This window comes from Cyclopterus lumpus, chromosome 22 (assembly GCF_009769545.1).
Source record: "Cyclopterus lumpus isolate fCycLum1 chromosome 22, fCycLum1.pri, whole genome shotgun sequence".
NCBI classification, from domain to species: Eukaryota; Metazoa; Chordata; class Actinopteri; order Perciformes; family Cyclopteridae; genus Cyclopterus; species Cyclopterus lumpus.
The window spans coordinates 17,646,956-17,662,003 of record NC_046987.1 but is presented as its reverse complement, the minus strand read 5'-3'; the positions used below and the strand labels follow the sequence as shown (position 1 = coordinate 17,662,003).

Genomic DNA, 15,048 nt, shown 5'->3' with positions numbered 1-15,048 from the left:
CCAGACGGACAATGTCTTCTTTGTATAATCGGATTTTCCAATCAGCCTTGTTTGTTCCGATTTGACACAGATCATAAGAGTTATTTTTTCTTTTATAATTAATTCCAGTAAATTATGGTCAACCATAAACGACCCCATACGCGGTGTTCCTTATCTCATGTATTGAATCATGTTGTATTCATTACAGCCAAACAATAAAACCTGTTTGTTTTTTTTATCGCAGAATGTAATTATTAATAATGGCTGATGTTATCAGATGTCTCATGCCATCCATGAAGTTCCTTTAGAACATTTTAATATGTCATCCCCCTCAAACGCAAGACCCCCCCACCCCCACCCCCCTCTCCCTCCACCTAAATATGCCTTTCAGTCTCTCGCTCTTATCTCAAATCGGAGGAATGCAGTCATCTTCACTCAGATGAATCAGTTAAAGATCATCCAGCCTGTCGTCTCTCGCCCGAGCAGCCTCCAGCCCGACTGCTCGCATTCAGCGCAGCCGCTCTGGACCCACTCATGACAGACTCCGGTCCCCAATGACAGGCTATATGATGTCATTCAACCCGGAGTTTATTCGGGGTAATGTCGTTATTATTATGGCCTCTATTATGAAGAGGGGAGCAAGGTGATTAGTACGGCAGTCCCTTTTGCCCTGACAAAGGGGATTTTCATGTCGACTGTCATGTGCGTGTGCGTGCGTGTGCGCGTGTACTTTGAGTATTCACCGCGCTTAAATCCATCTGTCCTGTCACCACATGCAGGCCGTAAACTCAGCTGTCTGGGTGTGTCTCTGGAATGTCAGCTCTCTGGAGCAAATGCTGCTGATAAAGACCACAAACCGTGAAAGCTGTTACACTCGACTGATTGCGTAATGCTCAACCGATGCTTGTTGTGGCCATATCACGCAACTATAATTGGGATCTAAGCATGCAGTTGTGGTCAAGTTGGATGCGCTCATGCACACCACCCATACGTATTCAATACAATTAGATTTAAGGGTAGGTTTGGAATCAAAATGCAGATACACTATTGCCAAATTAAGCACAAAACATTGTTTTAGATTAATGATTAATGATTTTGCATGTGCAGCCCATGCGGTTATACAAGATCAATATCCTATTAAAACAATAAGGTAAAACTAATAACATTATTAGCTCTTTATGACATATGTTTTTGTTTATTTAAATACATTTGTGACGCTTTATTTCGTCCCTTTATTCCAATTTAACTAATTAAGACGATTAAGTCGACGTCATCAAACTACGACCGGAAGCTTGCTGAATTACGTCCTCTCTGTGAGACAAGTTGTTTACATCATGGCGGCGGTGGATTTCAGAGGTAGGTTAGCTAAATCGTCGGTTTAACATTTGTCAGTTATCATTGCGGTTGTGACTTTTAATACAGCAACAATTGACCCCTGAGATAAAGCTGCCGCTTCTATTGTTCTGTCGGAAGGTTGCATTCATTTTTATTGGTGCTAGAAGTTAACTTTAGCAACGATTAGCACCGTCTCCGCTTTTATTAGCACGTCGGCTAACTCTCTGATGTTGACGAAAGTGGTCAACAAAGCAACGAATTATAAATAATGTATGAATTACAGCGATGATGTGGGGAAATGTTTTGAATAACGTTATTTAAAACATCCGATTTAGTTAATTTAACAAAACGGTCCGTGTCAGCCTTCAGTTAATGTTAACTTCCGGTCACTTCCGGTTTTTAGTTAAGATAACTGGTGACTTAAGGGTTCAGCCGTTATTAGATAACGAAGAAGAAAATACATATGTTATTCTGTATGTTATACAGAATAATAATATTATTCTATTCATTTCAACTTAATACTGCTATAAAACTGAAATATTTCCAAACAACAGCAAGGCAGGACATTGGTAAACGTATGAATGTAAAGAAAGGTTTGACTTGATTTAGATGTGTATACCATTAATGCCTGCTCTGTCCATGCTTTAAAGGTGTAGAGCAGAATCCTCATATCATTTTTTAACTTCATGTGTAACCAATGTAAATGTATAAAGACTCACCTGGGGATAAATTTGCAGACAACCTTCTTGGGATATCCTGGGTGGACAGCGGCTGGGTACCGATACTTAACCCTGGAAATGTACTGGACTACTTCTCTGAGAGAAGTAACCCCTTCTATGACCGAACCTGTAATAATGAGGTGGTGAAGATGCAGCGGCTTACTCTGGAACATCTAAAGTAAGTCTCCATTACGCAGTGCAATTTGGTGCAATACTGAATGCGTTGTAGGATTTGTGCAAATAAACAACACCAACACAGGTATTGCACTTACGAATACTCGTTCTGTCTTAAAGGTCCAAGATATAGTCAGGACAGAGCAGCAAGTTGTTATAATAAGTGTCATTAACACGACTAAAAGCAAACATCGTTCCTGTCTTTATTGTCAGTCAGATGGTGGGAGTGGAGTACATCCTTCTTCATGCTCAGGAGCCAATTCTTTATATAATCCGTAAACAACAGAGGCAGTCGCCAACACAAGGTGAGCAGTGGTGCTGATACTGCACAAAGTGCATGTATATCACTGTTTAACAATAACGTAAACTTTAATTTAATTAGTGTCAGTGATGCATCTGTACACGTTTTATTTATTTAAATACCAGATTTGTGATTATATGAGCTAATGCCTGTGGCTGTCACAATAAAATACACATAATTGTGTATTTTAGGCTCTATTTGAGGATATTATTGCCACTTCCACTTTATATTTTCGTCCTCCTCCAGTGATTCCTTTCGCTGACTACTACATCATAGCAGGAGTGGTGTATCAGGCCCCAGATCTGGGAACAGTAATCAGCTCCAGAGCGGTAAGAATTTGTAGTTTGTAAAAAAGGTCGTCTCTGGTGGATTTTGACAACACAAAATCAGGTCACATGAATCTCTTTTAGCTCTCTGCTGTCCATGGAATCCAGTCTGCTTTTGATGAGGCCATGTCATACTGTCGCTATCACCCATCCAAAGGATACACGTGGCACTTCAAGGACCAGGAGGAGAGAGGTTAGGCTTTTGCAGTTAATTTAAATTGACATTTGAGAGATTTTTCGTGGTAATGTTATTCAAAGTGATCACAGCAATTTAAAAACAACAGGCAGTGAAAACGACAAGAACCAAAGCTATGGTGTCCTGCAATCCCAAGATCTTTATAATTGTGAGTTTGTTTTTAACATGAGGGACTTTGGCAAAAGCTGATTCACTTTCTTTTCTTTTTTTTAAGAAAAAACCAAGCCTAAGTCTAAAAAGAAAGAGGAACCGAGTTCCCTGTTTCAGAGGCACCGCGTTGACACGCTCCTTTTGGACCTCAGGTCAAAGTTTCCACCAACGTTCTACCAGGTACACGTTTCACTGGTTCACAACAAGTTATTCATGCTCGACGTTTCCCATCTTTTATTTACAAAAACATCCCGTCATACAACTTCTTCTTTCAAGTTATTGTAACATTGTTATTGCCTCTAATACTGTTTTTCTTTCTGCGATTTCAGCCCAAGCCTGGTGAGAAGCCAATCCCAGGTATGACCTTGACATTTTTAAATGTTTTAATTATATTCAGATCCTGAAGTTACTTAATAAATAGTGTCAGTGGACACCAGCCATTCAGATTGCGATGACGTGGGAAGATATCACCCAATGTCCACAGCGCTCCCTCTAACGGAAAGCTCTTGTATTGCAGTCGAGGTGAGGAAAGAGCCTGAACCCCCCACAGAAGCTGTTAAACAAGAGGAAAGGGAACCAGCAACAAAGGCCTCCGCACCGGCTCCGCCGAGCAAACCGCCTCCCGAGAAGAGAGCGAGACTACAGTGAGGAGAACAGTCATTCGAGTCCAGCGCTAACCGAAAGAATAGCTTGGGAGTATTTTTGTTGCCTCGTCAAATTTGAAGATTGTCTGCTCATTCGATCAGTTTACAGGAGGCTAAGAATGAACTGGCACGAAAAAGAAATGCCAGTTGCTTGTCTCCGTGCCAGTACTACTTTTACATTGTAACCTAAGACTTGTGCACGTGATCAGTTTGGCATCGTGGACATTTCAGACAGCTGTGCTACGAACGGGGGTTAGCGACACGATGTCAGCAGGCATTTAGCAGTATTCAACGAGGATGAGGGTTTTTTGATGATAAGCTGGCATCAGCATCAGTGTCGGTTTACTGTCGACATCAGCGTAATATTTGTGTTGTAATCATTTCAGAGGACAGTTTAATTCCCAGTCTGCGTTAAAGGGTGATGTGTCAGAATGCATCATCTCATCTGTAAAGCAAAAAGCTTCTTGACTTCAGCACCTCTCTTTAATTACAAATACTTTCATCTGTTTCATCTGTTTTTGTAAGGACATTTTTGTTGTGTTTTTTGTATTAAAATGTATCAGCTACAGGTATCCTGGTCTTGAGTCTCACTTGGTGTGTGTGTGTGTGTATATATATATATATATATATATATGTATATATATATATATATATATATATATATATATATATATATATATATATATATATATGTGTGTATGTATATATACAATAATACTTTGAATTTATATAGTGCTTTTCTAGACACTCAAAGACGCTTAATATATATGTGTATATATGTTTATGTATGTATATATATATATATACATCTAAATATATATATATAAATACATTTATGAATATGTATATCTATATAAATATATATGTATATACACTTCACTATATTTAAGAGGCAAATATTGTACATTTTGCACCACTACATGTGGCTGACAACTTGCGTTACTTTACAGATACAGATTTTACATTAAAAGCGTATAAAACAATGCATTGTAAATTAGTAATGCAGTGATTATCAACCGTTTAAACTGGTAATAAAAGAATAAAAGAGCAGTGTCTAGTTGAGACCCATTTCAGACGTCTAAGAGTTGTTAGCAGTTCCACAAATGAGATATTTAGCCTCTAAAATGCTCAGATGGTTTCATTTGAGGTCCAAAGAGATGCAAAAGTCTCAGTATGTCACAAAAAGGCAACGATTAGAGAACAGAACAACAAATAAAAACATCTTGACCTGTAGTCATATTTATGTTTGTATTGCTGTATTCATAATTACTGAGTGCCTAGTTTTGGTTCATTTTCTAAAATTACAAAATTGAGCAGCAAACAAGTTAAACAAATTGGAGAATATGTCCAGCAGGCGTCGCCATTGCGTCACATTTAATCTCCTAATTGCCCAATGATACATTATATTTCATGCGTGTGTCTTTTCTCGCTGTCACTGCGTTGTCATGTCAAACGTGTTCAGTATTTCACGGAGCAGAGAAAGCGGACATTAAAACGACTGAAAGCCCAAAGCGAGGTGGATATTTACTTCCAGGTGTAGCCGTTAAATGGTAGCGCGCTTCCATGGTTACGACCCACCGACCGGGGAGCTACGTATTACGGAGGCCACGAAGAAGAAGTTTCTCGCAGGGCGTGGTGGGATAGGAGTCTCTTCGGTGGAGGACCGAGAGAACAGAGCCCCCAGCTGGCTGGCTAGCAGCGGAGAAGATGGCTGCAGAGGGGATTCTCAGGCCAGGGTCTGAACACAGAGCGGCGTCCGTCATGTTCGGCGACGACTAGCCGGCGTGTCTCCCCGGTTGTTTCCGTCGGTCGGTTGCGTCCGCGTTTGGTCGGAAGGGGGGATAAAAAAAACAACATGGGGTCGCAGACTCTCCAGATCCTGAGGCAGGGGGTCTGGGCTTCAGTCACAGGCGGATGGTACTACGACCCCGACCAGAACACATTCGTCAACGCTTTACATCTCTACATCTGGCTGTTTCTGCTATGCTTCCCCTTCACGCTTTACATGGTGAGCCGTGTTTTGCGTTTGTAACCCCTTATTTAAAAAAAATATATATATATATCATCCCTTTTATTTACGTTTTTGCCGTTACTGTTGACACCGTAAGTTACCGAGAGAGTCCGTTAGGTTCGCCGCCGCCACTGTGCACTAACGGTCGGTCTCGGTCTATTATCTGGAGCGAGAGACAACGTAACGTCTCGCTTAAACTGACCAAACGTCACGGGATGTGTCCGCTGCGCTTAAAACGTTTCGTAAAACTAACACGTAGTTACACGCAGATAAAGCTTATAACGGAAGACACAAATGGCACACACACACGCTCACACACACACATATATATATACAATATAAAAAAGAAGCCGTAAATGGCTGCCCCCTTGAAGTGAACCGTCCACCACATAGATGGGACCAGAATGCGCTTTTGTTTAAATGTTTATCACAGCGGTGTAGTTAAGATCCGAGGGGATATTATCAGTCGAGCCCAGTGTGTCAGGCTCTATTTGGTTAATTAAATCTCTCCCCCATCTTTTTAAAAACATTTTTTTTATCTAGTTGTTTTCCTCCTGTCGGTAGTGATTTGCGGTATCACCAGTTTTCAGCTGACCAGGACGTAACTGTAATCTGGCAACTTTAATGTTTGAGAAGCAGACTTGCAGTTTGCTCAATGTGCGTGTGTGTGTGTGTGTGTGTGTGTGTGTGTGTGTGTGTGTGTGTGTGTGTGTGTGTGTGTGTGTGTGTGTGTGTGTGTGTGTGTGTGTGTGTGTGTGTGTGTGTGTGTGTGTGTGTGTGTGTGTGTGTGTGTGTGTGTGTGTGTGTGTGTGTGTGTGTGTGTGTGTGTGTGTGTGTGTGTGTGTGTGTGTGTGTGTGTGTGTGTGTGTGTGTGTGTGTGTGTGTGTGTGTGTGTGTGTGTGTGTGTGTGTGTGTGTGTGTGTGTGTGTGTGTGTGTGTGTGTGTGTGTGTGTGTGTGTGTGTGTGTGTGTGTGTGTGTGTGTGTGTTGTGTGTGCGTGCGTGTGTGTGTGTGGTTTTAAAGGCACTGCTTTGTGTTTACTTTTTGCACAGCAGTAGCTCGCCCTCTAAACTGTCTCAGGACCTGCCTGACACAATGAGTGATAATCCACTTGTTCATGTTATGTGTCAAATAATTCATAACAAGTTGAAATGTCAGTGTTTTTTTTTTATTTTAAACTTTATAAACTTCTGTACCCAGGGGTCAGGAAGTGGGTTGTTTGCTAAGCCAATGCTAACTTCTATATAAAGAAGGTGAAAATGGTTGTGGTTCCCGTTCTATTCCTGGAGTGGAAATGCACTGGTCAGCTCTGTGGTTTATATTGAGCCACAGATCTGAGTGCTGCTTCTGTTCGTAATGAACTGCAGACGGATGCAAGCAAGTGGGATATCTCAAGGACATCAGAGATGGAGCTGAGGCACCTCGTGGCAAACACACAGGTGTCTCCTTCCTCGGGAGCTTCGCAATGGAAAGAGACATTTACAAGATAATTGAATGCAGTAGTTTTCGCGCTGGCGTCATTTAAATAAATGGTTGCGATAATGCATGAAATCATTCCTTCATCTGTGTCATGGGGAGCTAACTTTGATGCAGTATTTGGTTGCAGTTCCAAGGTTTAAATTATTTCAGTGCTTGATCTGTCGACTGTTAAAAGCTGCACGGTGGTGTAGTGGCTAGCACTGTCACCTCAGCAAGAAGGGCCGGGGTCTGATCCCTGATCCCAGGTGGTCCTTCTGTTTGGAGTTGGTTCTCCCCTCCGGGTTCTCCGGCTTCCTCCCACAGTCCAAAGACGTGCAGCTTTGGAGACTCTAAAAATTGCTCTGAGGTGTGAGCGGGAATGATTGTCTCTTCATGTGACCTGCGATAAACTGCCGACCTGTCCAGGGTGTACCCTGCCCTCGCCCCTCGGATAATGGAATGGAATAATGATAATGATAAATTATCCTGTTCTTCCTACAATATCAGACACCCTAAATTAACTTCAACTTCCTTTTCTGATGCCAGGCACTGCAACCGAGCATGGTGATCGTGGGCATCTACTGTGGTGTGATTGCTGCCATGTTCCTGCTGCTGAAGACGGTGAACTTCCGCCTCCACCATGCCCTGGATGAGGGGGAGGTGGTGGAGCACCAGGCCAAGGAGAGTCGGGGCAGCAGAGGTGGCACCGAGGGGGCGAACGATGTCGGCGTCACCCGTCGACAGGACAGCAATGGCCCGGGGTAAGTTTGTGTGTCACTCGGCCCGATGGTGGACGCGACCTCTGGTGACGGAGGACAAAGACGCTGCGGGAGCGTGACGAGGCAGAAACATTTAAGGCTGTGTAGGAGCATCGTGAGATTAGCTTGAAGATGTCATGCTTCCTGGCCGATGATGGCGAAGACTGGCATGGCGCGGGGGTTGTGGAGTTGTTTGAATGTGATGTAGTCTGGAGCTGAGGTGAGAGGGTCTGGTCCTCCAGTCGAGAAAAGACACAGGTTGCTACACCCAGGATCAAAAAATCACTTTAAAGGCTTCCAGAGGGGGCACGCCGGGCTCAGCCCGAACAGCAGAAAACGATTGCTGCTTTTCGTCTTCATTAAGTAGAGACATCTGCAGAAAGGGCGAGGTATTAAAAGACAATAGACATTTCAATTTATTTGATGATACACAACAGGCATGCTTAATCACCAGTGCATCTGGTGGAAAACGTCCTTCCAAAGTATTCAGTTATTCCCTTGTTCAATTAGTTTTAGTTTCTTTCCTTTTTTTTATTTGTGCTGAAAAGTGTGTTGTTGATTTTAAGGATACTAAAAGGTGACTTGTTGAGTTTTTCTTGTAAACAGTATTTCTGTTAACGTTCAGTGTTACACATTCGTTGCATCTGAAATGTGCATGTTCCCTGCATAGTACATACTCTATATGTGTACTGTGGTTCAGCCCATGTTTGTGTAAATAACAACAGTATGTATCCTTTCAGATGCAGCGAGCGTTAATTATTACCACTTTCTGACAGCCTCCTTGCTGGTTGGAGATGCGTAGTCATGGTAACATGCGACCAAACAATGATTTTGTGAGGTCTGAACTAATTAAATACAAAAGTAAAAAAATCCCCCTAGTAAAGTAAAAGCTTTTACTTTAAATGATTGCGGTTTTCAGAGGTGTTGACCATTGTCTGTTATGAACATCTAGTATCTCTCCCTTGAGCTAAAAGTAGTGACAAAGTCCACAGGGTACCCTTTTTGAGTTAATATCAGTTGTGAGCATGCTCTTTTACCCAGGATGTAGCTGGTTTCTCATTTGTTCTCACTTTTTTCTAATGCGCTGCTCTGACGCCGTGGCACAGGCATTGTTGGAGTGGTATTCATGTGTCTTGTGTCCCGGTGTGAAGTACAGACACGTGAATATTTGCTCATTAAATGTGATATAATTTGTCACACCTCCTGTGCCACAGGTTCTTTTGTAGAGTACATAAGCCGACTAGATTTTGGAGCATTTTACTGCTTCATTTGATATCTTTAAAATCACTGAATATCCTCAAAGCACAATAATTGACTACAACCCAGATGTTTTTAAAGCCAAGCACGTTGACAGTGAAATATGTGCTAAATGATTCTTCAATCGGGGACATTAATGAGCTCATAAGTATGAGGGCTATGTTTAGCGTGGTTGAACAATGACATTACCAACTAATGATGAATTACACAAGCAAGCAAGTAATTTAGATTGATCATGTCATCGTATTACCTCATCTCTGAATGCCAGGCTTCGGCCTTTTTATTTATTTATTGTTAATGAAGAGGTTTAGCGCTCATTCAGAAGGAACTAAAAGCCAGCGAGGTTTGTACGTTTTACTGCCCAGGACTCGAAGAAGTGACTCATATTCACATTCCAGAGGGGAGTGCTTAGCGGGACGCTGGGAGAAGGGGAATGCAACGAGAAGAATGAGCGCTCTCGACCACAGGGGCAGTCGCCGCCGCTTTGCCCACACATCTGGAGTCACATTCCGGGTTGTTTGAGTTTACAGTGGAGCAGACGAGCTGAAGTTGATCAAGGTGGTTTTTTGCATCCCCGCCAACCCATTTTCCACTCACCGGTCCTTTTTTTTTTTTTTCTTCTCCGAGGCTCCGCTCTACGCGTCGTAGTTCATCAATTGGACTGTTTGTGTGGTTATTTGGCCCGTTAGGAAATGTTTTTGGCATATAGAAATGATTTATAGACGTTCCCTGGCAAGTTGTTTGTTTCGACATACCGAACGGTTAAGCAAGCGCGTCCGGGCTAAAAATAGGCCCGGGGGAAATCTACATGGATGCTTTCGTCCGTTTTTGCTCCTTCATTTGGTTTTGTAAAATAATTAAAAAAAAGTATCATGATTTGTTCAGCTCTAAATTGAGTCCGGTGTGAGACGACTGTCCGTCATCCGTCACGCTTCAGTCTGTGCCATCCAATCAGATTTAAAGGAGGGAGTGCACTGTGCTGGTAATGCCAATGTATTAAGATGTGTGTGTGTGTGTGTGTGTGTGTGTGTGTGTGTGTACAGGGACCCTGGAGGGGGTATTGAGATGTCAGACTTCATCAGGCAAGAGACTCCACCAGTGGACTGCAGCTCCAGGAACTCCTACATTGGATTGGAGTCGAACCAGCAGGTAAGCAGATCTGCTGCTTACCGTCGACTTGGCTGAATACAAGATGACCGTGATTACAAGACCCAATGCTCTCCTCTTCCTTTTTAGGGAAGGGAAGATCAATATATATACAGTATACTCAATGTCACTAATATATATTTTTTGCTGTTATGAAATACAGCAAATGTGCAAAACTATCAGCCTGCTGGTATTTCTGATTCCCTCCCAAAGAAAATCAGCATGAACAAATCCATGCATGTATTAACCAACCATCATCTGTTCTACTCCACACAAATGAGAACAGACAGAGAAAGAGAGACGGAGTTTTGAATGTCTGATGACATTTATTGCTTGCCCTCAAAAGATAACCCCTTCTTTTTTTAAATAAATGAAAAAATAGTGTTTCACAATCTAAGGATTTGCAATTGTAGTATTTATTTATTTATGTATATAATTGAAAGTATTTGTGTTTTGGATTCCTGGTTACAATTTCTAAAATGATGACAAGCATTAGTGACTAAATGGACAATCAATTCACTTCAAACGTAATTAACAGATTAATATTTGTTTTCTTAATAATAACTGCAATATAGTACACTATATTAACTGTTTGCCATTTTATTTTGAGTGTCTGAATTCTGAGTATGCACTTAACTGCCCTAAAAAAAAAAAAAAAGTGAAATGAATAAAAGTAGTATCCGTGGCATGCAACGGTCTGCAATGCAACGCTTTGAATTGCGGGGTTGTTGATGTACAAATTGCAGTACATCACTACTGGCTGTTGCATAGGGAGTAATGAGGGGAGACTAACTGTCTGCTGGAATACTATGTCCGCCCGATTTAAGCAAAACAAACATACTTTGTGACTGAAACACACAGGATTCATGTGTCTTCTTTGAATCACTACTTCAGGACTTTCCATTCAGTTTCACACGTGTATTTATATACAAACAACATTCTATTGTTTTCTTTTGCAGAAAAGAGTTTCTCCGCACTCGGTCAAAAGGAGCAGTTTGATCACAAAATAGTTTTATAAATCATGTGTTACAAGTGATGAATACCCAGTGAACTACTGCTACATGCTCCACGGAACCAACTTTAATCTTCCCACAGAACCTCCTCCCATTGTACGGTGTTTACTGTAACCCATCCAAGAAGCACAAGAAAACGTCGGAGACAAACCCGGGGAGTAGAAGTGCAAGTTTAAGACTTGTGTTATTGCTAGTTAAGAGGAAGTAGCTGTTTGTGTGTGTGTAGAGGGATCTTTTCATTAGGTATGATCCTCACATAGCTTTGCTTGTCAGCTGATATCTCCTTAAACATTCAAAGTTATTACGCCCTTTTATTCCGCGAGATATATTTAACCTCTGAATCCCCACGGGCGCTGCTGCGTCTTTGTGCCGCGTGTCCTTGAGTCGCCGCTCAGCTGCCGGGTGCCGACGTTTCTCTGTAATGACAGTGAAGGAGCGCCGGCCGCGTCTTCTTTTGGATGTCGCGCTCTCCAATGATCACACATCTTTTCCGTTTGCTCTGATCCACATTTAACTCCAGAAATGTGGCTTTGATATCCCGACAAAAGGCTTAACTCGTCTTTTCCTTCAAATTTCAGATTGCATCCACCCACGGAAGAGCAACAGTAGCCAAAGGTAACTATGTCTACCTTTTCATGGATACTGAAATCATTGTCCTTTTTGTGTTTATAGAAGCACTGACTTGTGTACGAACGCATTACTCGTAAGTTCTTCAGTCTTCTTTGTGACCCTGTGATGCTTCTTCTTTTCTGTGGGATCACCACATCCCCGACCATGATCACCTCAGCTGCTCGGGAGATGTAGTCTGACTCAGTGTCCCTGTGACCTCCACAGTCAACACTTAGATGAGGCAGCTTCAGACGGGAACTGCTGAGTAAAAAAAGAAAAGAAAAGAGAAGAGTAACACTGTAAGATCCAGCATGGGAGTCATTCTCCAGGAAGAAGACAACTAATGAACTTGTTGCTTTGCTTTTGGGTCCAATGTCCCGTGTACGAGTGAGGCGACTGCGTCCACTGAATAATTCAGCCGAGCCTGTTCGATGCCATTCTAAATTAGCCGGCCGTTTGGGATGACAGGAAGTGGCTGCGAAGTAGCACAAAGGGCTCTGCTGGGGTTTAGCTTTTTAATCTTCTTCCCTTCAAGGATTCCGTCCGCTCAGACTGTCCATCACAAATGCCCAAGTGGTATCACCGAAGAAAGACTGGCGGGATTTGAGGAGCAGCGATTGCAAAGAACAGTCGCGTCTTTGTTTCAAAGGTTATCTTGCAGAGCCATCGGGGCATTCGAGGAGTCTATTCAGAAGAGATCAAGATATTTACCTGGTTGTTCCAGGTATGCAACTTGCAGCGCCTCCCCAGAAGTAGTGATTCTGAGAAAAAGGCAGGGCTATCTATTTCTGTATCCTCTCTGTGTGGGCGCCCAGGGTTAGTGGTTGTGAATGTATAAATAATTGATTAAACTTGTCATCTCTTAATTGCTTTCTTCCCATCTTCGCAGGAGATGTGGGGAAGACTTCCGATGACATCAGTTTGACTCTTGTCGAGAGCTGCAGCCACGATCATGGTAAACACGCATTGGCATTTGCATACAAACAAAACCCTTCCTCGTGTTACTGGCTGTGGCATCCCAACAGCGTCCTCGAATGCTGCTGTTCTTTGTGTCCATTCAGATCTGCTATCGGACACAAAGATGTACTGCCTTGTCCCCAACGACTCCTTCGCGTCCATGCAGCCGTCAACCTCCTTGTGTCCTTCGGAGCTGTCCAGGGAGACGGCTGATCTCTGTAATTCTGCTGCTTATCACTTCAGCCTGTCGCACTCCTCCTGTGACACCGAGGTGACCACTCATGCATCCATGCAATCTCAGAGCTATAGGAAGGAGCTCCGTGCTCGGGGCCTGCCTCGGACTTCCAGCTCGGCGGGTTCTGCTTTCCCTGACCCGTGTCTACCAGACTTCACACTGTACCCTCCGCCCAGGAGAGGTGGCCTTGACCCTGTGTGTGAGCTGGAGGCCGCCAGGCCACACAGGCCAGGGGTGTGTGTCAGAGACGGGGCGGAGCGGCTGTACCAGCAGGACCAAGCTGTGCCCTCCACCTCGGGAATAGAGTGTTATCGGCACAAAGAACCACGCAGAGTAGCCCGCTCCGCTTCCAGGGAGGCAGGGGAGGGTAGCTCAGGACTCTACCAGGTGGAGGTGGGCGGTGGTGGTGGTGGGAAAGGTTCAGTTGGAGGAGCAAAGTCCCAGGGAGGGGAGCGGAGTGCTGATAGCCTGAGGAGTTTGAGTACTCGCAGTAGTGGCTCCACTGAGAGCTACTGCAGTGGCACAGACAGGGACACCAACAGCACCATCAGCAGTTTTCACAGCGAACAGACCAGCTCGACACATGTGGAGAGCCTGCTCTCACTTTCAGGGGATGAGCCCGTGCGGGACAGAGGAGATGCCAAATCTGCACCCGCAGACGGTAGGACTTCAAGCCTCGGCAGTATTAGCTCTCGAGGCGTCAGCAACCTTCCCTCCAGGGAGGCCAATAAAAACCCTCATGCCAATGAGGTGACCGCTAAACAACCCGCTGACACGCCGTCCTCCGCAACCCAAGAGCTGGTAGGGCCTGGCAGGTGCCAGGAAGAGCCTGGCATCAGGACCAACGCTGACGGCTCGACAGGTGTGGGGGCCGCCGAGCCGGAGCAGGTGAAAGACGACGGTCAGCCCAAATCGGCCAACATTGTTCAGAGGACTTCCTCCCTGTCGACGGGGCGCAGTGGACGCCGGCGGACTGGCAAGAAAAGGGCGAGCAGCTTTGACGCCAGCCGCCACCGGGACTATATGTCCTTGCGTGGTATGGCCAAGCCTTGTAGTGCTGTGTTTACTGCGGGTGGAGAGGGGGACTCCAGCGACCAGAGTGAACTCAGTTGTGCCTCCAGTCTCCACTCCACCCACCATCTAAGCACAGACAGCTCGTCTAGCGCCACTACACGCTCCTGCCACTCACCAGAGGGCTGCTACAGGGCCCTGAAAGCCAAGCACACTGCAGCCTCCTCCTCCACGGGAAAAGCCGCGGCGGCGTCCGAGGCGAGGATGCGAACGGAAGGGAAGCGGCGCAACTCCCGCCGTGCCCCCAGCACGGGCAGCGCCAAAACGCATGCCAGAGTGTTGAGCTTGGACAGTGGCACGGCCGCCTGCCTTAACGATCCCAGCCGCCTCGGCGCTCCGGCTGGGCCCCGGCCCCTCACCACCTCCAAGTCGGACCTGGAAGCCAAAGAAGGGGAAGTCCTCGACGCGGCGTCCCTGCTGGGTCGGGCCTCCCAGCTGGAGTCAGTGACCCGCTCCAGAAACAGTCTGCCCAATCAGGCAGCTTTTACTGAGCCTCAGGATGCCACTGCTGCTTCCCTGCGGGGTACGTACCTCACACGGCGCGCTGACACACTGTACACTTTGCATTCTGTCTGGCTGTTTGATGACTAGTACACATTTCATGTCCTCTCTGAAATGCATCACGAGAAATGTTTAACCAAATCCACATTTCACGCGCCCGATTACTGCACTTGTTTGGACATGCACTCTATTTTGTGAATCATCAGCAG

At 44.6% G+C, this 15,048-nt stretch overlaps 2 protein-coding genes across 4 annotated transcripts in view; both read left to right on the top strand.

Moving 5' to 3' along the window:
• Nucleotides 1-1,289: 1,289 nt before the first annotated feature.
• Nucleotides 1,290-4,396, top strand: med6 (mediator complex subunit 6). The gene is made up of 8 exons (XM_034563345.1): nucleotides 1,290-1,335; nucleotides 2,052-2,211; nucleotides 2,421-2,512; nucleotides 2,755-2,837; nucleotides 2,919-3,027; nucleotides 3,245-3,360; nucleotides 3,510-3,537; nucleotides 3,698-4,396. The coding sequence occupies exons 1-8, from the start codon at nucleotides 1,314-1,316 to the stop codon at nucleotides 3,826-3,828; spliced, it is 741 nt and encodes a 246-aa protein (XP_034419236.1). The 5' UTR covers nucleotides 1,290-1,313; the 3' UTR covers nucleotides 3,829-4,396.
• Nucleotides 4,397-5,250: 854 nt separating this feature from the next.
• pcnx1 (pecanex 1) overlaps nucleotides 5,251-15,048 on the top strand; it is a 32,328-nt gene continuing 22,530 nt past the window's right edge. For 2 of the 3 annotated variants that reach the window (XM_034562734.1, XM_034562733.1), the window contains exons 1-7: nucleotides 5,251-5,832; nucleotides 7,839-8,053; nucleotides 10,351-10,456; nucleotides 12,045-12,081; nucleotides 12,611-12,799; nucleotides 12,965-13,030; nucleotides 13,137-14,861. In XM_034562734.1, the coding sequence (XP_034418625.1) occupies nucleotides 5,680-5,832; nucleotides 7,839-8,053; nucleotides 10,351-10,456; nucleotides 12,045-12,081; nucleotides 12,611-12,799; nucleotides 12,965-13,030; nucleotides 13,137-14,861 (2,491 nt within the window). In that variant the 5' untranslated portion in view covers nucleotides 5,251-5,679. The remainder of the gene's footprint in view (nucleotides 5,833-7,838; nucleotides 8,054-10,350; nucleotides 10,457-12,044; nucleotides 12,082-12,610; nucleotides 12,800-12,964; nucleotides 13,031-13,136; nucleotides 14,862-15,048) is intronic. The other variant, XM_034562735.1, reaches the window with a different exon arrangement.